Consider the following 24,017-nt stretch of genomic DNA (forward strand, 5'->3'; position numbering starts at 1 on the left):
TCCCCATAAGATTTTTTTTATCCCCTATCTACACTGTAAAGTCCTCATTGTTCATTTAACTCTGAGATTGTACAAATGGAACCAAATGGACCCGTCTTATACGAGTCCATTTGGTTCCATTTGTAAACTCTCAGGTTTACAGACCGGTAAGGGTCCATTGTGGACCCCTGTAGGTCCCCGGACCTAACATGGTTCCCAAACTTTTCAGGCCGTGACCCACCAAAATAATCATATTTGAACTGAGGACCCCCCACCCTGACAAGCACTTGGAATTGTCGGCATTACATTTAGTTTGACCTGGTTCCACAGATAAATATTGTGAAAATAGCAGATCTACGCCTGGTCACAACGCCTCGCACTGCGAGGCGTTGTGAGCTTGTAGATCGGCTGATTATTGACAATTTGGCCAATTTGGTATTAGAAAGGTCTTAAAAGTAACACAATTTTTACTTTAGAAATGTGCAGATACCCTGTATACACTTGTATGTTGGTTTGTTTACTGTTGAGTGAGAAAACAATGTTGCATATTAAACTAATAATCTGGGGACCCCCCAAAATAATTTGGGGGTCCGACCCCAAGTTTGGGAACCACTGCCCTAGTGAGAGAAAGGATTGTATTGTATTTACCTTTTGGAATCTCAGAAGATTATTACAGAGGTACTCGTTTTCAAAGAATTCATATTTTACATTGGCAAGTTTGTCCCACTAACTACATCTTGTCCGTGTAATTAATTGCATTGCTAGGAAACACCTTGGGTCCAAGTTTATCATCTCCTGTCAGCTACTGATATTCACAAACACAGCAGGAACAGGAAATAAACTTGGACCCATTTACTGTAGAATGTTTATGCGGTCAAGTGTGAAAATATATATTTTTTTCAACGACAACAACAATAAATAATCAATTTAATAAATAAAACTCTTATAGGATTCCATAAAAAAACGTTATTTCTTTTTTTCATTTGACAGACAATGTTCAAAACTAGATAAAACAGTACTTGTTGTTTTATTGGGACTTCATCATGCTTGATGATGTTACCAGGGTAAGAACACTGTACTCTGGGTGTTGGTTATAAGGTGTTGTGGTCTCTGCCCCCTAGTGGCTGCATGCTGTGAGTGTGCATCTTTCTGTCGAGCTGAGCCTTGGCCAGGTCAGCAGACAGACTCTTGGCCATGTGGTCGGTGGTCCTTTTCATGTAGCGTGCGGCCTCGATGGCACGGTCCAGGGTCCTGTTCATCTCCTCCTCCTTGGAGATAGCGGTAAACACACCAGTTTCAAATATGTCTTTTTGGTAATGTTATAAATGCTTAAATAGTGCTTATATCACATTGTGAGGCTTCCTGATTCTTTCAACATGCTGAGCAAGGCCCTCAGCTCTATAAGACCAATTAAAACCTTTCAACGCACACGGAAACATGAGATGAGAATGGATGAGAGTGTGTCAGAATGAGCGTTAACCATATTAACCCTGGCGTCCCTATGTTTGGCAAATATTCAAAAATGTTTAAAAAAAAATATGAAGACAAATATAGATGAGGTTGATCTCGGCATCCACGTGGGAAGGGGTGGCTCCAATGTGGATCTCAATATTCAAATGACCAGCCTGCGACATCAGTCATCTATGACAGTGGTTCTCAACCTTTTCAGGCCAAGACCCCCCAAAATAATCCTATTTGAAGTTCTGGGGACCCCCCACCCTGACACTTGGAATTGTAGGAGTTCGAGGCATTTACATTTTGTTTGACTCGGTTCCACAGATAAATATTGTGTTGTGTTTGCCTCTTTCTTATATAATTTAACAATTTGACCGATGTTTTTATAGTATAGTGTTAATTACTTTTGATACAGTATTGGTCTTTGTCTTTTCTTTTTCTATTTTTGAGGTATTAAAAATCATATGGGGACCCCCCCTGAGGGTCCCGACCCACAGGATGAGAACCACTGATCTATGCCATACCTACAGTATGACATATGACTCCAAATTTGGGCACAGTTTCAGCCCGATCAGAACCCCCACTGACTTCTGTGGCATGTACTGGCAGTGTGCACAAGACATTTGGCGCTGATCGGTCCAGCGGTTTTGCGAGATTCGCTGATATTGATGCGTGAGGGTAGGGTACCACAGAACATCTCACCTTGCAACCTCTGCGTCTGCTGGTCCTGCTGACCGTCTTTGAAGGGACCGAGGGCGGAGGAGGTGTCCGCTGGAAGTAGACGTTGCTGGGCAGCAGTGCTGTGTCTGACTGGGTGGATCTCTTCCTGTGGTGGGACCCACACTCTGACGGCGGCTCCATCACCTTGTAGCTGATGTAGGATGACAGTTGTTGGTGTGAGCACCAGTTATATATTTTTTTCAGTTTCAGTTTTCGGAGTACATAAGTAGTTTTCGTTGAAGAATTTACTAGTTTTAGTTTAGTTTTGATTTAGTCTTTCAGGTACAGAGGAAAGTCTTGATTAATAGAAGATGAAAAAGGTTGGATGAAATAATGTATGACATCTTGGTGGAAAAACTATATTTTTGCATTGTTCATATTAGTTTCATCATAGTCATAGTTTAGTCATAGTTCTTTTTATGCTTCAAATTACAAAAATACTTCCCTTTTAGTTTTGGTAGTTTCAGGTAACTATAATAACCCTGTAAGAACAAAGTTCATTTTTAACAGGAGACGCCCATGTTGATTTCAATGAGTCAGCGTTGATAACAAAGTGTTTGTCTCAGTCAGGGTGTGTGTTGCGGGAAAGTGTGTGCAGTCACCTGGCAGGCAGGCTGCAGGAGGAGCCATAGTTGACCTGAAGCAGGGGCTTCTGGGAAGAGGGAGCGGTGACAGCGGAGAACCAGCCCTGCGTGGAAACCCTCTCTGTGTCCCCTGCTGCTACACAGAAACATATAAGATGCACTGTCTTGCATAAACTGGCAGGTTGTCACAAGGCACACCAGTGGGCAAGTAAAATTTTCAAGGCACACCTGCATTCACAGCGAACACATTTCTTGCCTATAACGAGCCAAAATGAGCTTGTAGATTCACTATATTATTTGAAAATGTTTGTTGAAATTGGTTAAACTGGCACAATAACCTTATGAATTGAATAGACCCCTTAACAGACAACGTCACACTGATAAGAACCAGTATGTGCGCAACCAGTATGCGCTCAATGAAACCCATTCTGTCAGGTCTCGCTAGGACGCGCCTCACTAGCCAACACACAAGAGGGGGTTGGGTGCACTGACACCAGCGCACCCCGAAACAACAGGTTGAGAATTGATTGCGTGAAACAATCACCTGTGCGTCCAGTGTCAATGTTGGTAAACAAATAATTGGTCTATTAGAATTGAAATTACATTTTATGTACCATTTACATTTAGCTTTTTTCTTTTTCTTTTTCTTTTCATCTCCTTTCCAATTTGCCCCCTTGGCTGCCCCCCCTGGGGGGATTGAAAACCTGTGAACTAGAACACAGTTGCTTACTTGTTCTGGGGGCGGCGTTTCTGTAAGTGAGACCCCTCTTCCCTGTCTTTAAAGTCGAGTGGGTGACGCCCAAGGCTGAGCAGTTTTCCTCAGGCCCTGGAGGACCTCTGTCACAGAGCATCTTGTTTTGCTGAGTTTTCCCAGGCAACTCAAAGGCTGAGTAAAGGCCGACGCAGTCTCTCCTGCTCCCTGCTGGCGAGCTGTGGAACTGCAGCAGGATCTCAGAGGTCTCCGTGTCACCACTGTCTGTACCCGGGAAGCAAAGGATCAAAATTAGAATACAGGGTGAGCAGGCTCGACATGTAATAATCAGACTGTAATTTCCATACAGTAGTTAGTTATATATGGTGGTGGTGGTGTACCTTTGCTTTTGCTGGGGTCCATGTCTGTGGAGATCCAGTCTTCTATCTTGACCGGACTGGGGCTAGAAATGCTCCCATTGTCTCTCTCAGACCTGCTCACTGATGTCTTTCTCAGACTAAAACACACAGCAACAGCATCAGGGCACCAGTGTTGATTCCATTCCATTTAGTTTTAGTCATATTTTAGTCATCTGAAATGTTTTTGTCTAGTTTTAGTCGCCTAAATATCATAAGATTATAGTCGACTAAATCTACAGTTGATTTAGTCGACTAAAACGTATTTTGGCAGGCCATGATGGCGTCGTAATGGCTGATTTTACACTTGGTTGCATGCTGAAAATAGCTGATCTACAAGCTCACAACACGTTGCAGCTTGTATTTTCAGAGCGGAACACGCGAGCGCAACCAAACAAAAAAATGACTTGTCTTTTAGTTCTACTGGATCTCTTCTCCACTAGTCCCTCACTAACATTTTAGTCTAGTTTTTATTTGTCGACGAAATCAACACTGCAGGGCACAATGTACCTACCTACCTACCTACCTGCCTGTCTGCCTGTCTATTTTTATTTTGTTTTGTTGCACTGGCAGATTTGTCTGGTTTCCCAGGCTATGTATGGTACACATGGCTCGGGAACCATTGGTTCACAAGGCTACTTGCTTACCTACCTACTAGTGATGTGCGGGTCGGGTTTTTTCATGACCCGCCCCGCCCCAACCCGCGACGGAACGCGACCCGCCTCAACCCGCCCCGCGAACCCATATATAAATCTATGGCTCAACCCGCCCCGCGACCCGCGGTGGGAATATATATATATATTATATAGCGCTCCTTTAAGTACCCAAAGTCCCTTTAAATGTCTACAGTAGCACAACATTGTCATGGGCTGAATAAACAAGCATGTTGGTCAAAATAGGGTTTTTTCTTTTTTTTTTCGTGGAGAGCGGCTGACCCGCTCACCCTCAGCCCGCATAATTTTCTCTGAAATCCTGACTCGACCTACCCGCGCCGCGGGTTGACCCGCGGGTCCCGCGGGTTACGGGTCGACCCGCTCATCACTACTACCTACCTACTGTACCATCCGCCCACCCACCCAACAGGACCAGACTCTTTACCTGTTAGAAGTTGGTCTGTGGTGGCCCCTGGACCTGGTTTTCGGCCTGCGGTCGTACTTGGAGGTGAGGTAGTCCATCCTCTGGGTCAGATGAGGCAGCTGAACGAGGCCATCCTCCAGGTCCCTCTTCAGTCTCGACACCTCGGACTGCAGGGCTAGGATCGCCTCACTGGAAACACGTGTTCATTTTGACAGAAAACTTAGATTTAGTTTTAGTCATAGTCTTTTCAATAAAATTGCATTCAGTACAGTAACAGTACACATGCGGTATTGGTATTGGTTGGCATATGGGAAAAGTAATGGGAAAGGTAACATAGTGAAACATCTCTGTGCCATCTTGTTGTACACTGACCTGTTACAAGAACACGTGTGCAGGTCACTGTCTCCTTGCGGTGAATACATGGCGACACTGAGTCTGGGTTCTGATTGGCTGTTCTTTAAGTGCTGAGAGAAATGCGTAGGCAGGTGGAGGTCTGCACCTGAGAGGTAACAAACTATATGTTAAACCACATTAACCTTGGCGTCCCTATTTTGGGCAAATAAAATAAAATAAATAAAATAATTTGGATCTCGGGATCCACATGGGAATGGCATTGTGGCTCCAATGTGGATCTGGGACGTCAGTCATCTATGTGGTTCTCAACCTGTGGGTCGGGACCCGACATGATTTTGGGGGGGTCCCCAGATGACAGTGAAGTGACAATTTAAGGACTTTTAAGACCTTTTTAATATCTAAAAAAAGGGGGGGAAATACCATTACTGAATCAATAGTAATAAACAAACTATACTATAAGAACCGGTCAAACATTGGCCAAATCATCAAATAATATAAGAAGCAAGAATTTTGAAAATAGCAGATCTACAAGCTCACAATGCCTTGCAAAGGAAGGCATTGTGAGCTTGTAGATCTGCTATTTTCACAACATTTATCTGTGGAACCGAGCCAAACAACATGTAATGCCTCAACTCCTACATTCCAAGTGCTTGTCAGGGTGGGGGGTCCCCAGTTCAAATATGATTATTTTGGTGGGTCACGGCCTGAAAAGGTTGAGAACCACTGATCTATGACATCAGTCGTCTAATCGTCTAAGTGTCAGCATGATCACAGCCCCATTGACTTCCATTATAACAATTAACATTTAAATGTTAAATACTTCTAAAAGTATAAAATACATGTGAAAAAGCAAAGGTACTGCACTTCTGTGGCCTACTAGCAGTGTGCACAAGACATTTGTAGCTGATCGGTCCTGCAGTTTGTGAGATTAGCTCCACGCACGCACGCACGCACGCACACACACACACACACACAGACACACACACACACACACACCCTCTTATAGACGGCTCGTCTCGTCTCTGAGATGCCACGGCGTAAAAATATATTTTTTTCGCTATTCGTTATTTCGCTATTCGTCATCCAAAGTATATATATACAGGGCTTAATGCAGTGCGTTCATGCACTTAGTTCATTCATACTGTACGTTAGTTTGTGTCATTGTTTTCCACAAACAGAACCGGGTCTCATCCTCACCCCGGGGCTCCGTGGCGGGGCTCTCCACCCGCAGGTGTGCACCGGGCTGTGTTTGGACAGCGGAGTGACAGCTGCCCCTCCGCTGGCCTGTAGGTGTGGCTGGATGGAAAGCTTCCGGCAGGCTGCCTCTGCGCTGCTCTGGAGACGGGGCAGGATGGATGGCTGTCTGCAGGTTGGACCAGGAGCCCTCACTGTCGGACCCGCTTACCCCAGCACTGTGGGCCTGCACACTGCAGATGAAAGAACACAACTTACTCGCGGTCGTTCGGAAATTCAGAGTGGTCGGAGCGTCGTCGTTTGAAACTTAAAGGAGTAGTTCACTCAAAACATGACTTATTTTCTATCAACTACACACCCCATGAAGCATTGAATTCAAGCCAATAAATGCTAATGTATCCGGGCAGGAGACTCAAAGGAGACGAGTCTCTTTGAGTCTCCTACCACAAATACACCCATCATCAAATTATTGGCTCAGGAATGCGACAAAAACTAAACAATCTCCATGAATTCAAGGATTCATGGGGTGTGTAATTAATAGAAAATACGTTTTTTGGGGTGAACCATCCCTTTAAGAGCATTGTGCAGAGCACAATGCACAATGTGTTCAATGTGTACAGTCAGTGAATCAGTTGCCAGGAGACATCTACCAGCTGCTTCCAATCAAAAAGCAATTAAGAATGTTAATGAGGAACTCCCTGCCACCTCACAAGCTATGATAGAACTTCCACAGTAGTATGTGAGGTAACTTGGGCAGCCCAAGCTAACTTACACAACAGGCATTGTGGTTACACCTGCTAGTTGGTATAGGCGTACATATTTACTTGTAACTAAGCTGTGTAAAAACTACCTTATGTGACACAACCCATTTTAATTTGGTAATTCAGCAAGACTCAACTTAGTAACTAGGCTAAGTTTGAAATATGGCCAGCTGGCGCAATAAACCTCTCACGTTGACATGATACAGCACAAGATGATATACAATAAAAATCAGTAGTTTCATTTTTCTACCCGTCAGTGAGTAGTTGTGGCTGGTATGGTCCTGAACCAGGTTGACTCAAATAAGTGCTTCCAAATCCACTGTCTGTCTCTGCTGGGCTCAGGTCCCTCTGCATTCCGAAAACAGACAAACATCAGTCCATTGAGATGCATTTAGGCAGTGGTGGAAAAAGGTACTCAGATGTTTTACTTAAGTATCAATACTGCAATGTAGAAACACTGTTACAAAGTAAAATAGCAGATCTACAAGCTATCAACCTATCGCATCGTGACGTCGCATCGCAAGCTTGTAGATCGGCTATTCTCAAATAGCCAAAGTTTAAATAGGGCTGAATGTATGTTTTGAAATAATAATATCCACAAAGTAACTAGTAACTAACATTTTCAAATAATTGCAGTGGAGTAAAAGTACAATATTTGTCTCTGAAATGTAGTGGAGTAGAAGTAAAAGGATAGAAAATTTAAAATATTCCAGGAAAGTAAAAGTACCTCAAAATTGAGTACATGTTACTTTACACCACTGCATTTAGGCAGTGGATATTCAGCCAACATTGGTAAAGGGGAAGCACCACGCTGTCGGGCGTGGTGAACTTGAAATTGATTGAATACTTTATTAACAGTTTGCGAAAAGTAACACAAAAATGACTAAATATGCTCCGCCGTAGACGATGTTGCGTGCTGAAAATAGCCGACCTAATTAACAATACCAACACAATGAACCGTGTTTTTTTTTTCCCACACTGACACTGATCGAAAGTGAATAAACTAGCCTTTACAAAGCAATCTAAACAATGATGTTATACAATACCGCAGGAACACTGAAAAGGTGTTGCATAACAAGGATCAGATTCACACCAACTCATACAGTAATTGGGGTCCAAGTAGGCCAGCTAATGAAACTACTACTACATACTGTACGTACTGTATGTATACACTGTGGCTGACCTGCAGTGGTGGAAAAAGTACTCACATTTCTTACTTAAGTATAAGTATCAATACTGCATTGTAGAAATATACTCTGTTGCAAGTACAATTCCGGAATTCAAAATTTACTTGAGTAAAAGCATAAAAGTATTCATGGTATCAAAATGTACTTAAAGTACCAAAAGTAAAAGTACTAAAATGTTTGAAAATAGCAGATCTACAAGCTCACAACGTGTCGCATCGCGATGCGTTGTGAGCTTGTAGGTCGGCTATTTTCAAATAGCCTATGTATAAAATAGGGCTAAAGTGGTTAATGTATGTTTTATAATATAATAATTTATATCTGAAAAGTAACGAGTAACTAAAGTTTTCAAATAATTGTAGTGGAGTAAAAGTACAATATTTGTCTCTGTTTGAGATGTAGTGGAGTAGCAGTAGAAGTATTGAAAATAGGAAATACTCCAGTAAAGTAAAAGTACCTCAAAATTTTACTTAAGTACAGTACTTGAGTAAATGCACTTAGTTACTTTACACCACTGCTGACCTGTGATATGGACGCAGTGGTCAGAGTAGGTTCTGAGAGGCTGTGGGTTTTCAAAGCATCAGAGGAATAGGAGAGAGCCACTGCCAGACTCAGACTGGCACCCAGATCACATTCACTGTCCGGGCTCAGGAGGACACCGCTGCACTGGGTGCTAATACTGCAACAAACAAACAAACAAACATCAACAACGTCATGTTCTGAAAATAAATTGTGATCTAATGCAACATAGTCAATCAATCAATCAATTCAAATAAGGAACCTCCTAACATGTTTACTTTGGACTATATTCAGGAAAGCCTTTTTTCCCGCTCGATTTTGACGCGGCACCTAACCTACAGAAAATTTAAGTATGCCATATTCACTCCATGTACATATGACTATGCAAACATTGATTCAAGCATTTATTAAGAGCTGCTCTTGAGTGTGCTGCTGTTAACAGTGAATAGACAGTCATTCAACGGCATTGCAAGACACAGCTCCATCCCTGCAGTATGACAATGTTGTTTTCCAGACTGACTGCGGCACCCATCTATACTGTATCTCATTTACTTACACCGTGGCAGGATTACAAGACAGATTAGTCTGCACTGGCTCTGCATTATTCACTGGTGATCCAAAACCAGCCCAGACGCAGAGGTTAAGCAGCACAGACAGAAACAAGAGGTTAAGAGTTAAGTCATGGCCCTGTACTCTTCGATACCATAACACTGACCTTTCAGGGGTCCACCGCCTGTCTGTCGAGGGTGACTTCGATCCAGTCAAATATGATAAGATGTCATCTTCGTTGAATATTCCCTCGGTCAGGACGGAGCTCCTCCCTTCTTCCTCATCCTTGTCATCCTCACCTATACTGAGGTCCGGTCCCTCTACAGAATCTTCTACATGTCTGAGTAAGAAAGAAGACAGACACATACTGACACAGACCGTTCACTGTTGTCCCCTGAGGAATCTGACACCAACACTGTACCTGAAACACGACCCGCCCTCAGGAAGGGCTAGGGAACGTGGCCTGTCATTCGACCACGTAAACAGACACACGCGGCAAGCAAGCAAGTACAAGTGCGTGTGTCACGCACGCATTAAGAACTTAAGCTCGATTTCCAATGTGAGGCATTGTGAGCTTGTATATCTGCTATTTTTGCTGTTTTTACATTTCTCACCTATAATGACATGCCCAAAATAGCCTGGGGCCCTGGATGAGATGCTGTCGTCCTGCTTCTCATCCTCTTCAAATGATAAAACAAATAACAAATGGTGCATTTATATGGCACCTTTATCCAAAGCGCTTCACAGTGGCCATTACATTCACCTCACCCAAGTGTCGCTCTGAGAACCATCTAATTCCCAACCAGCCGATCCACCTCCTGAGCCACTGCCACCTTCCCTGATGGGGTCCAGGGCATCCACAACCCGATGACAATCTGTAGTGTCATCAAGGCTTGGACCCTGGAATTGTCCAGGGTGGGGCTGGACAGGCCTCTTTCCCCCACTGCTCGAGCTAGGTCAGCGCGTTGTACTCCCAGTAGGCATTGTGGTGCTCTGCCTGCTGTTTGTCGCCGGCCAGGGTGGGTTGCTGTTCTGTCTCGGAGGCCAGCCCAGCTCCTCTGAGGTTAATGCTGAAGGTGCCTCTGTTGTGCTGGGGAGCCCTGGAGTGTCTGCTGGCCTCCCCATGGTTGCCTTGCTCACTGGCAGGTCTTGACTCGTGCTGAAGCAGAGCCTGGCTCTCAGCGTGCCGCTGCTCCATCACCATTGTCCTGAAGAGCTGCCAGTCTCCAAAGTTCATCTTCATCTCTTTCTTCAGTTCTTCCAGGTTGCACTGGGACAGCACTCTGCCATTCACATTGGCCTTCTTGATAGTGGACATGTACCGAGGCAGCATGTTAGGATCGATGCCATCCAGCTGTTTGAGATGCTCACAAACGGCATCCGAGTTCAGAGAGCAGAGTAGTCCTACCGGGGCCCCAGAGCCAAAGACAAGTCCACTGGTGTTGTCCTTAGGGTGGCCCTGTGGTTTAATGTAGGGAGGGGAGTTGGGTGAAGGGACATGGTGGGAGTAATGCCTTGGCAGGTGATAGACATGTTCGGGGAAATAAGGCTGGTTGTAGAAGGGGTGCTGAGTGCCCGTCATGCCACTGAAGTTGGTGCTGTGCAGCTGGGGGGCCAGCGTGCCGGCAAAGGAGCCTGTTGGTGAGCAGGCAGCAGAGTTCTGACGATAAACCAATGGGGAGCGAGACACATTGTCCTGTAGGGGCTGCATGGGATAGGGCATTCCTCCTGTGTTGATCTGCTCCCTGGCCGCACGCACGTCTGCAATTATCTCCCTGAGTTTGGGGTCCAGGTTAACGGTGCAGGGAAGGAACATCTCCACGTCCCGGGCAGTGAGGACAGGTGTCCTGGAGGACAGGAACACTTCAAAGCTTCGGTGGTCGCCATCGATCTCCAGCAAGGGCTCCACTTCCTTGGTGGTAGGGATGTTCTTGGAAATTCTCTCATAGATAGTCTTCAGTGTGACCTGGTCAGACACTCCATTGGTCTCCTCCAGGAATAGGATGAGCCATGATGTCCTGTAGGGCCACTCTTCTGTCAGGTTGATCCATAACGCCAGGCAGTCCCAGTTAAAGATGATCCGATTGGCTCGCAGCAGACGTCCGGTGACAGAGATGATGCTGAGTAGCCTCCTCATCTTCTGGGGGCTGATGTCACTGAACCAGTCGTCAGTGACCAACAGCTTGGTCAGGTCAAAGGACATCTGCCTGGTGATGTGACGCTGCCGGCGTGTGTCCTTGCAGTGGATGAGGTCTCCGTTGGAGGGGGCTGCCGTGCAGAGCTTCTTGGCCATGCTAAGGCCGCGGGTGTCGATGAAGATGGGAAGGTGGACAAAGGTCCTCATGTAGTCGTGGCCGTTGATTTTGGAGTCCCTCAGCACGCTGTTGAGGTTCTGGTTGATGGCCTTGATGATGATGTGGGGGTCACTGGCAAAGATGGAGATGAAGGGACCTTTGGAAAACAACACCCTCAGCGTGTCCAGCATCTGTAGCACTCGGTCTGGTTCACATGTGTCCAGGCCGTCGATGATGACCGCCATACGCGTCTGGTTCTGGGTGAAACTATCAATGGTCTTGGCCATTTTTGAAATCAGCTCAACCTCATGCTTCAGTACCTTCATGAATCCTTCGCTCTTGAGTTTGTGCAAGTTATTGGCAGCGCTGTGTAGACGTTTCCTCTGGGAGTTGAGGACAGAGTATGCTATCCGCCACCAGGTCCTGCAGTTGAGCAACAGAGCCAGGCCCACCACGATGGCCATGGCTACTAGCATTACATTTACAGTCTGGTTCTCTGGATTCACCTTGAAGATAGCCAGCAAGGCCACTCCAGTGATGAGGCAGCCCAAGGTCACTGCAAACAGCACAAAGGATGGAACACAACATGTCTTCTTCCATTTGTTACCTTGGATCTCGTCGTTCTTGACAACCCTGAAGAGCCTGGTGGCCATGAAGCCAAACTCCCTCTCACAGGCGTCTGAGAGGGTGGCGATCAATTCTGCCATGGAGGTGTCCCCTCCCATGCTGGACAAGCGGTTGTAGTCTGTGAACAGGAACCTGACAGGTAGGGCGCGGGTGGTCTGTTCAGGCAGCTCAGGGGGATTGACAAACATGAGTTTGAGTAACAGTTCCAGGTAGCCCACCTGGCGGGCCAGACAGGTGCTTATGACCCGGGCCCAGTTCCAGCTCTGACCCTCATGACGGCTTCCAAAGTACACCAGCACAAGGAAGATGTAGAGCAGTGTCAGGAGACTCAGTGAGACAGTGATGGCCAGAGAGGGGTCCATGGTGAAGTTCAGCACCAGTGCCACAGAGCCGCACAGCAGCAGTGTGAGGAATACCACAAGCCAGGAGAACGGGAGCAATGGTTGGATCTGCTGCACCGCAAACGTCTTCATCTCATCCTCCAGTTTCTGCAGCAGGAAGGACTTGCCACTGCCCCACTGGGCATACAGACCCACACAGATGGGGGGCTGCATGGTGGGCTCACTCAGGATGTCTGCCAGGGCACTACTATACAGGTCATAATCCAACATGTCCCTATCTGACTCAGAGGGAGACAGGTGCTTGGCTCCGAATATCTGTGTGAGGATGCTCCTCTGGTGGCTGCAGTCGATGTTGTACGGTGTCTCTCCAGCCTTGTTGGGAAGGTACAGCAGGCGGCCATCATTGGGGTTCCTCAGGAGCAGCTCAGCCAGCTTGCAGCTTCCACGGATGGCGATGTGGAGGGCAGTGTCTCCTTTCTTGTCCACAGCAGACACCTTGGCTCCTTTATCCAGCAGCAGCTCCACTACCTCTATGTTCTTCATCTTGGTGGCTTTGATAAGAGGCGTCTCTCCATCCTTGGTGCAACTCTCGGTGTCTGGGTTGCACTGCAGGATGTCCCTCACCATGGTTGCGTTTCCTTTCTCAGCAGCCCAGAAGAGGGCAGTCTTTCCATCCTGGTCTCTGACGTTAATATCGGCATATTTGTTCAACAGGGCTCGGACTATCTCCACATGACCTTTCCTCACTGCTACGATCAGCCCCGTGTCCCCACTTCTGTCAGGGATGTTGATGTAGGTGCCAGCGTCCAGCAGGTCCAGGACGATCTCAATGTGTCCCTCCTTGGCAGCAATAGCCAGTGCTGTACTTCCATCCTTGTCTGTGATGTTGACATTGGGGTTGATCTTCAGCAGCTCCTTGACCACCTCGGTGAAGCCGCCCTTCACCGCCATGATCAGGGCAGTCATCGAATTCGCTCCTACCTGGTCCACGTAGGCTCCGTTGGCCAATAGGTGCGTGACGCTGTCGTAATGGCCCTTCCTGGCCGCCCAGATCAATGGAGTGGTACCATACTTATCCGAGCAGTTGACCTTGGCCCCGTGCTGCAGCAGGAGGTGGACAATCTTGCTGTGGCCTCGACCGGCCGCCCAGATAATGGGGTAGACATTGTGTTGACCAAAGATATTGGGGTTGGCTCCTCTCTCCAATAGCAGCTGCACCACGGCTATATGACCCTTATAGGCTGCCCACATGAGAGCACTCCACCCTCCCATGTCTCTGTGTTCCAGGTTGGCATTGTTGTCCAGCAGTTCCTTCACCACCTCCATGTGTCCTTCCTTGGCTGCTGAGAGCAGCGCCGTCCAGCAGTCCACATCATCCAGGTTAGTGTTGGCACCCCTCCCAATAAGCTCCTGGACGGTCTCCAGTTGGCCCTGCTCTGCCGCTACCATCAGCCGAGTCTGTCCATTGTCGCTCCTGCTGTCCACCGCTTTGTTGTACACTTCCAGGTGGGCTCTCACAGCGGTCAGAGAGGTCATCTTCAGGGAGGGCGTCTTCAGAGAGGTGGGTGGCTGCTTGCTAACCAGCTGCATACCACTTTTTAAAGTGCAGAGATATTCACTGAAGTCCTCCACCTATCCAGGCTGGACCACTTGACGCCGCTCAATATTTCAATTCCAGTTCAGGGAAAAATACTTCCACAACTTTGAACGGCCGTCAAAGTTACCTTCTGTATTTACTGTATACCCTGCCCCGAGCTGCTCTTACACAGCCCTAAATCGGTGTTTTTAGGCCACGGCTTCTGTTGTGTCTGATGTCACATGCCCATATATGGAGATCCACAATGTCAGTGCAAATCGGCATTGATAGTAATGGGCAGTGTGTTCGTTAGGGCCAATCCAGTACTAGTCACGTAGGGCCACGTAGAGCCAGTACTAGTCACGTACCAGTGACTAGTACTACTGGTGGTATTGCTACGTAAGCTGACCAGAAATAAACACATTGTACAATGCAATATGACAGTGTGTCAAGTTAGTGACCTCGAATCGAATGGGTCACCATCATCAACAATAGGCCCCCCAGAGAGATTTGGCAGAGCCACTATTGGTTGTTAGGCACACAGTTTCTGTTGTGTGTGCTGTCAGCAGAGCAGAGTGCCACATTTCGTGTGCACACTGCCAGTACGCAACAAAAGTACCTCCGTTATTTTGTTCCCCACATATTTACTTATCTCTTACACAATTACTAATATTTACTCTTAAATATATTCAACCCTAAACCCTTTCATTTAACATACATTTTATAATGATTTGAAACCTTGCCCATACATTATAGACATGTCATAGACATAATCATAGATAACTCATAAATGACACATCAAGTCCCATATAATGTATACATTTTTTTGTGTTTTTTAGACTTAATATTAAGTAAGATGTTTCTGTTTTGATACAATATAACAAGCACATCAGCAGTGGTTGGAGGGGATCTCCCTACCCTTCCATTGAGAAATGTACACCAATTCAGCAAACACTCTTAATCCAGAGCGATTTACAATAAGCAAGGAAAACTCGAATACATCAGAGTGTACCATGGTCAACTGGACAAATTGTGTCCTTTCTGTAGTTTGTAAGCTTCAGAGAGCATCAAATTCATATAAATGTACCTAGAGTTGTACTTTCAACACCAATATCCTCTACCATTCCCAGAGCAACTGCTCTGAAATGCAGGTGTCACACCTTGGTGTCAAGGTAAGACGCCTAATGGTTGACAATGTCAATAAGTAGTTGTCATTGTTCGGACAATGATATGTCCGAACTACAATAAACATCTCTCCGAGAGGAGAAGGAGACAACCATAAAACGTACGGATTGTGGCTTTAATTAAACTAAAAAGACAAAGATCAGTGTATTACCGTGGGTGGCTGCTACTCTGGCCAGCGCTGTTGGCCACAGAATCTGTGGTTATGACCTCACTGCTTTGCTCTGATTCGTCTCCTCCCAGGTCCTCCCTGGTCTCTGCGTCGTCCTCTTCCTCTCCACCACTCTCCTTCCTCTTCCTCACCATCTCATAACCCAGAGTGGAAAAACATGTGCTTGAACCCTGGAACATGAGAGCCAGATAATTTGCGGTCATCTCACACCCACTCACACAGACGCACGCACGCACGCCACACACACACACACACACACACACACACACACACACACACACACACACACACACACACACACACACACACACACACACACACACACACACACACACACACACACACACACACACACACACACACACACACACACACACACACACACAGGAAGCAGGGCAGGGATGCAGTTACAAATTGGGAGCTTCTTTTGGACAAAAGCAAGTTGCGCGTTACAGACTCGCACATTCACTTCTTGGAGCAAATGCATGTCAACTGCAGTCAAAGCCATGCTTTTTAACTCGGGATATATAGGCTATTGATTCAGACGGTGGGGTGAATCACTTTTTCTTTAACTACTTAACCCCAAGCAATATACTGTACTTAGTTGACTGACTATAATTGGTGTGCTCCTTTTTTCCCTCTACTCCAAATTTCTTTGCCGAAAATAGCCAATCTACAAGCTCACGACGCAACACAAATTGCAACGTGTTGTGAGCTTGTAGACTGACCTATTTTCGCTGAATGTTTGCCCCAGAATAGGGGCACTGGGGTTCATGTGGTTCAGTGGTTGAGTCAGGGATGACAACAAACATGCAGTAGTTGTGGATAAGAATGTATGGATAAGAAACATAAAGAGGAAATGAAAGAGGCGCACTCGGGTGGCGCAGGGGTAAAGTTCCTGCCCACAACTGCGGAAATTAGGGGTTTGAATCTTCTGTGGAGAATTTGGCTTGGCCAGGAGTCCCAACAAACATAATTGACCGTGTTGGTTGGTGGGAGGGAAGACAGACAGACAGACAGGGAGGTTATTTCTTGTCGCTGCACTAGCAACTACAGGTTGGTCAAAGGTGCAGCAGGGGCGTTGAACACTGTGAGGAATAGTGTGTTCCTCCACACATGCTACATTCTCCCAGTGAAGCTCCTCACTGGCAGGTGAAAAGAAATGGCAGGACATGGGTATCAGAGGAGGCAAGTGGTTTCAATACCATCCTCAGGACCAATCAGCCTGAGACCAACCAGAAGGGGTCAGCACTACAGTACTAGTGACAAAATTACAAGTGTGTGACATACAGTAATCTGGGAATTGGCATAACAACTAAATTGGGGGTAAGAATTGGCAAAAAATATGTTGAGAAGGAAGAAAGGGCACTTTTTTCTTAATATTTTTGGGGCTTTTTCTGCCTTTATTGATAGTTCACAGTGAAGAGAGACAGGAAACAGGGAGAAATAATCGGGGAGTGACATGCAGCAAAGGTCCATCGGGCTCAGGAATCAAACCCGGGAATCGCTGCCAGGCATCAGAGCCCATGCGGTACACGCCTTAACCACTCGGCTAGCGGCGGTCCAAGAAAGGGCACTTTAATGAAAGGGCAGATCATCAGAGATCTCTGCCTACTGATGTGTCTAGGGAATCGTAGGTAGAGTCTAGATCTCTGATTGTCTGCCAACTTGAGACAAATGAAAGAGAGAGTAGGAGTGAGTGATTGAGTGGGTGAGTGAGTGAGTGAGTGAGTGAGTGAGTGAGTGAGTGAGTGAGTGAGTGAGTGAGTGAGTGAGTGAGTGAGTGAGTGAGCGAGCGAGCGAGCAAGCGAGTGAGTGAGCGAATGAGTGAGTTACCTCATGCTGGGTTGGTGTAAGGGAGGGTGTGATTAGGAAGGGAGGGCCTGGCTCCGCGTTCAGTGACAGGGGTGTGGATGGGGTGGATGAGTGGGGAGGGGACAGTTGCTCACACAGATTCCTGTCTATGACCTCCTTTAAGTCTTCCAGGTGCATCCCTAGCCTGAAAATATCCCCCTCTACAAGCCTGCACAGCAAACACACATCCATACATAAAGACACACACCCGACATGAGAACGCGTGCACGTACTGTACGCACAAGCCTAACCTAAAAGGACACGTGCATGCACACACGCACTGCCCGAAAAAAATGTTTTTCATGTGAATGAAATATTTATAATAATCTAGTCCTCTTTAGTTGTATTGGGGTATTTGTCACTGTACATGTGCACTATAGTACTTGAAATGTGTCCTCTGCATTTAACCCATCCTATTGTAACTGTTAGGAGCTGTGGGCACTATTAACACAGTGCCCGGGGAGCAGTTAAGGTTTAAGTGTCTTGCTCAGGGACGATTCAACATAGACTGGGGAAGACCAGGGGGTGAACCGGTGACCTTCTGATTACCAGACAGCCTCTCTACCCACTCAGCATACGTAGCATTAAAAACACTGCATTCTAAACAGGTTAAACAGACAACTGAAACAAACGAATCACACAATGAGGGGACTTGAAACAGTTCAAGTGAAGTCTGACCTGTCAGGGTCAAAGGTGCCAGTGTTTCTGGATAGGCCCATGTAATTCTGCATCTCCAGAGCTCTGTGCTCCTCCTTCTTACTGAGGTAGTTCCTCTGCAACTGGTCCTGGGCCTCCATCATACTCCGCAACATCTGCACACACACATCCACAGATAGTACAGTACACAGACAGATGTTGAGAAATATGTAATAATAACATACCAAGGTCAGCGCAGTGAGCGCACTAGGGAAGCATGCTGTAAAATCAATGCGTGCTTATTTGCTAAATTACTCAAGTATATACTTTAAGAATTAGTACTTGCCATTTGCTGCTCTGCGATGCTGAGTGACATGCTGCTGAGACACAGTTTGAATTCTTTCACCTGAATGGAAGGTTTATGTTTAAAAAGACTTCAGTAACCAGCTTATGGAACTACATAACTAGCTTATCAACATATTTCATGTGTTAACAACCTTGCTTCACTATTTTGAGCATGTCATGGTAGGCACATCTTTTAAAATGTACAAACTTTGTCAGAAACATATTCAACATTTTCCCCCCAAAATGTTTGATAGCTAATATAGCTGATCTGATCTACAAGCTCACAATGCGATGCCTTGTGAGCTTTTGGATCGGCAATTTTTGCATGCACAGTCCATCATACGGAGAAGTATGGTTAAGCACGACCTTCTGCATGAAGTGGCTGATGAAGTCTCTTAGCTCATCAGTCAATCTTTCTCCATCGCTGGGACTCTGGGGTTTGAGCTGGGTGGAAGACATTGCATTCAGTTGCTCACTGTTTCTCTGGTGGGTAGCCTTCTCAATGAAGTTGGCTGTAAAAAAAACACCATGTAACTGACTGAAAGGATTTAAGTGGATGAGTGTAATCTCTCAGTAAATGTAATGAATGCTCAAACAGAGCATAATGTGTTGACCTTGGGAGGAGGACAAAGAAATAGACAAGGGAATTATCAATTCCACCGTTATTTGTTGCATGAAATGATGTGTAATGTAAAACTGAAAATGGTCCCAGACTGTTTAATGTGATCATAATTTTTCAATGAAACTCATGTAAAGTGTTCCACAAGGAGCTCTGCTGATATATTTGTGGAACAAGAACTGTGTCATTTGACCCCATTCGTCACCAAGGTAACCAAGAGCCCTTTGCTTCTGTGTAATTTGTTAGTGAGGCAGAGACGGGACCTGTCATAATATCGAATGACAAAGACCTACCTGTACCTGCAGGAGGAAGGGAAGAAGACATTAATCCAAGATGGCCTCCGTCACCTCGGTTGTCCTGTGGATAACCGCACTCTATCTCAAGGAGAAGGTCTGAGTGGGAGGGAGCCTGAGTCTATAAAAACAGATTCATAAATGATGTCGCTTATAGTTTATTGAGATCTTGTTTGGTAAATTTGGAAATGATCCCTTACTTACTATGGTTCCTAGTCTCATCTGATCAATGAGGTTCTCTGCCTCGGCATACTTAGTCAGTAATTTATCATATTCAGCCTAGAATTGGAAGAACAAACGGTTATAATAAAGCAGACACAAGCCAAGGTCAACAATTTCCACACTACACTTAAACCTTGGGTTGTATACAGGTACCTCGGCATGATATGATGAGTCCAAATATTTTCCAAAATCTTTATCAGTTGCAAACTGTGTTCTGTGATCGAGGAAGTGGAAGTATCGATTCCATTCACTCTCATTGTATGGAGAAACAGGTCTTAAAATCACACTTTTTAGCCAATGTACATTTAGTTATATTACTCTTGACAGAAAATCAATAGGTCACTAATGTTGATGTAATATGTAGCCGAAATAAGTGGAAAGAAATACGTACTAGAAGTCATTTTTATATATTGGCAGATTCCGCATTGTTTGCATTCACATTCGTATGTGCTAAAAGTGTAGTTTTCAGACCTATTTCTCCAGACAATAAGAGTGAATGGAACTATTACTTTTTGCAACAGATTAAGATAGAAGATGGTGGCAATATACTGTATGGACATACTATATCATGGCCAGGTACAGTAGTTACAAAACCCAAGGTTCTACTGAAGTTCAACATTACTTTAACATTACAATGATCAAAGTTAACACTGGTCTGGTACATAAAAGAGGGCAAAAGAGTTCCAGGAGTATCACCTGAAGGTGATCCACAAGTGCTGGCGTGGTAGTGTCTGTCAGTTTGCTCTCGTCTTTTAAGACATAGGGCTTCTCCGAGGGCTGAATTGAATCCTCCAGTACTCTGCTGATCACCTCCAGTATTCCTGGTGACGACTGGGTTCTATACATAATGCTGGGGGGCTGAGCAATGGGTCTGGGTGGACTGCAAGGAGTTTTGGGGATTTTGACCTTAGGGGCAACCTTGGTGAAGTCAGGGAGGGGGTAATGAACTTGACCTTGGCCATACTTCAACTCACTGAAAGACCTGGTCCGCACCAGGTGGACTCTCTGACCTGTATCATCTTCTTTGTCCTGTTCTGTCCTGGATAGCTCGGAACCACCGCTTTCAGTTTCACCGTTTGATGCATTACTGTCAGTGGCAGAAGAGGTGGCATTATTGAACGATCCGTCAACCTCCTGCCTCAAACTTGCTGATATTTCTGAAGTGGTGTTGCTTTCGTCGCCAGCTTTGTGTCCATTTCCTTCACAGACGTCCCTTTCACTGTTACCAATTGTGCTCTCACTTCTTTTGTAAGATGGGTCTGAATCACCTGCATTTCTACGGATGTCCACAGCGGTGCCTCCTCCTAGGGTCCTGCTAAGTAAAGTCTCATCCGCGCTCTCCAGGAGAGACACTTCCGGCATGGTTTCTGCTTCAATCAGCCTGCCCGAGCCCAGCAAGTCCTCCTGTGAGAAGTGACGGAACAGCAGCTGGGTCATGTCTGGTTTTTGGGCTTTATCAGCCGGGCTACTGCATCGAACCTCGGTTGGCACAGATGGTTCTATAACACTGACCTCCACGGGAGAGCAACTTTGTGTGACGTTATGAACGTCTTTACCTGCAGCAGTCAATTCAGGAAGATGAGGAGAACCGGGGCTCGCCTGAGGAGTTTCTCTTCCATCAGAACTGGTGTTTGAGTTCCTCTCCGTGCTGCTGCTGTGGCTCGAGTCAGTGCTACGGAGCTCACCGTCATAGGGCAGGTCCTCTTGATCTTCATCGCTGGTATTTTGCCCCGAGTCCTCGCGGGCCTGGGAAAAGGGTGCGTCATCCATCATTGTGTTGTGTCTCTGGGGGGACACGCGCGTCACACTGCTCTTGGTCTTACCCTCCACCACCCTCTCGCTCGGACTGCTGGCGCTGCTGCAGTCTGACGAGTCCTCTGAAGCTGACAGCTCCTCATTCTCTGCAAGTGAAAGAGAATGTAAACAATGTAATGGGATAATTGCTGTGTGTCACAGACATGTATTTAAACATTAGACCTTCCCATGCAGACATAGACTTGTTTGTCGCTGCATATCTTTGATAGATTGATCTTTTACTGACAAAAAGCCTATCTATAATAAACATATTCTTCTTACATATCTGTCAAAAGGATAAAACACAATAAAGCTTGAGAGCTTATCCATCGTTGTCCTTTGAGTGTGTGTGTAAACTGAGTGAGTGCCCGTGTGTGTGTGTGTGTGTGTGTGTGTGTGTGTGTGTGTGTGTGTGTGTGTGTGTGTGTGTGTGTGTGTGTGTGTGTGTGTGTGTGTGTGTGTGTGTGTGTGTGTGTGTGTGTGTGTGTGTGTGCGTGCGTGCGTGCGTGCGTGCGTGCGTGTGTGTGTGTGTAGGGGTGGTGGGGGGGTGCTACAAATCAACTATTTTATGGTACAAAGCATAACAAAAGCCCAATATTAAGAGATTGTTACAACATCATACGGTTTCTCTGGATGTACACACAGTTCTTTTCACAGTATATGTACTTTACCTGCGCCAGCCTCCAACACCACTAACAACAGCTATAAAGAACTGCTCCCTCCTTGGAATGGATACCGTCGGTATGCACTGCTAGGTCATTGTATAAGGTTGTATACATAGCGCAGAAGGATTTCTCAATCCAGATGAAACGGTCTGATAAAACATCGGATTTGAATGACTGTACTATGTAGCAGGTGGGACTTACCAGCGAGATGGGTGCTGGCCTCAGCGGCACCAGACTCTGCCTGGGACACGTGCACGGCGAAGGATCTCTCCAGATCACTCAGGTGGAAGCTCTCGTCCTCGCTCAGGTCCACAATGATGCTCTGCTGGATGCAGCGCTCCCACAGCACGGCAGAGCGGCGCGAGGAGGACGACCTGTCCTGTTCCTCCACGTCATCCGACGAGGAGTCCTCGCGGTTTCCCTCCATGGACAGATTGGACACTGTCCCTCTGAGACGCGATGTGTGTGTAGTAACTGTCCTTCAGCCTCCTCAGTCCCCTGGCCTGCGTACTGTCTTGCAGCTCCAGTTCATTCCTTAGCAACGCAGGCCTGCGGAACAGACAACACTGGATCAAAAAGTGTTAAGCCTTCAATTATTCAACAATCAAAGCATTGTGCGGGTGTTGGTAGATGCATGATGTGATGTCAGTGTGGTTGTGGTAGGAGTTCACCTGAGAGTTTTGTGCATGGACGTGTGTGTGTGTGTGTGTGTGTGTGTGTGTGTGTGTGTGTGTGTGTGTGTGTGTGTGTGTGTGTGTGTGTGTGTGTGTGTGTGTGTGTGTGTGTGTGTGTGTGTGTGTGTGTGTGTGTGTGTGTGTGTGTGTGTGTGTGTGTGTGTGTGTGTCATCATCACTGCCATGCACATGTGTAGAGTAGACAAACTAGCTCATCTGCATTTCTGGAACTAAGGCATGTGTTCGTGCAGATGATCAGATCATGAACGATACTGTGTGCTGCTATAATTTACTACTGTGCAGATTGGACTTCACTTGACTCTCTTGACTGTCCCCTTAACAATATGTCTCTATTTTCAGATTGTACCTGACATAAGACTAGATTTCATACATGTGAATACTGCTTCCACAACACAGTGTGGATATTTAATATAAGTAAAGTATAACTTACCCTTTGTAATTCACAGCTGCTTCATCATCTTTGCCGCCGGCCTGCGCATAAAATACTTTCAACTTTTCTCTTGTGCCTGATATAACTCTGCATTTACCCCATTCTCTGTGTTACGCTACATAGATACACACGGGTAGGCTTGTGTTCTGTGGCTTATTAATAATGTACAGTGCAACGCTGCGAGTCTGCTGTTGGACCCTGGGCAGTGGGAGGAGCTTGTTGCTGGGTAACCAAGATGAAGCCTCCATCGAGGAAGAGTCACTGACTCTTCTTCAATGGAGGCTTCATCTTGGTTACCCAGCAACAAAGTAAACAATATAAGAACAGTAAGTATGTGACTTTGCAAGGTTTGTCATTTGTTTCTACACAGACATTAGAGTAGAGAACGTAAAAGTGTCTACAAAAACATGTTACCCCCCCCAACTCAGTCAGATTAAACAAGTCTGCATTTGTTGCTCCCAACTGTCAATCATTGTGTTTAATTGCTTTCAGGTGCAGGGAGTAATTCATATCTGCAAAAACCTTACGATAAATCATAGATATGTCAAAATATGCTTTCGATAAATATGCTTTCTATTGGTTATAGGTATTTAACCAATGTATAGACTTTAGGTATATTTGTTGGGTTAGTATTAGTTATGAATGTGGGAGTCCCTATAGCTCGAAGCTATTTCCATCCATATAGTCCCACTGTCTGACTAGATGGATGGAAATAGCTTCGAGCTAAATCCGGCATGTTTAGACTACATGACAATATTCAATTGATTCACTTCTTGTACATGCTATTGA

The 24,017-nt window shown here is 45.9% G+C and overlaps 2 protein-coding genes across 2 annotated transcripts; both read right to left on the minus strand.

Moving 5' to 3' along the window:
• Positions 1-960: 960 nt before the first annotated feature.
• Positions 961-23,356, minus strand: aknad1 (AKNA domain containing 1). The gene is made up of 21 exons (XM_080439422.1): positions 23,229-23,356; positions 22,305-22,669; positions 20,341-21,545; positions 19,627-19,701; positions 19,423-19,543; positions 18,796-19,022; positions 18,512-18,571; positions 18,208-18,341; positions 17,512-17,698; positions 15,658-15,845; positions 9,650-9,823; positions 8,938-9,094; positions 7,482-7,579; positions 6,474-6,703; positions 5,295-5,421; positions 4,944-5,111; positions 3,831-3,946; positions 3,469-3,714; positions 2,757-2,874; positions 2,137-2,305; positions 961-1,247 (listed from the first exon to the last, which is right to left on the minus strand). The coding sequence occupies exons 2-21, from the start codon at positions 22,528-22,530 to the stop codon at positions 1,071-1,073; spliced, it is 4,203 nt and encodes a 1,400-aa protein (XP_080295548.1). The 5' UTR covers positions 22,531-22,669; positions 23,229-23,356; the 3' UTR covers positions 961-1,070.
• Positions 10,436-14,260, minus strand: LOC308092763 (kinase D-interacting substrate of 220 kDa B-like; the record flags this gene model as incomplete). Its single annotated transcript, XM_080438865.1, has 1 exon — positions 10,436-14,260. The coding sequence occupies exon 1, from the start codon at positions 14,192-14,194 to the stop codon at positions 10,436-10,438; it is 3,759 nt and encodes a 1,252-aa protein (XP_080294991.1). The 5' UTR covers positions 14,195-14,260.
• Positions 23,357-24,017: the final 661 nt, after the last annotated feature.

This window comes from Gymnoscopelus braueri, assembly GCF_963280865.1.
Source record: "Gymnoscopelus braueri genome assembly, chromosome: 10".
In the NCBI taxonomy this organism is placed as follows: Eukaryota; Metazoa; Chordata; class Actinopteri; order Myctophiformes; family Myctophidae; genus Gymnoscopelus; species Gymnoscopelus braueri.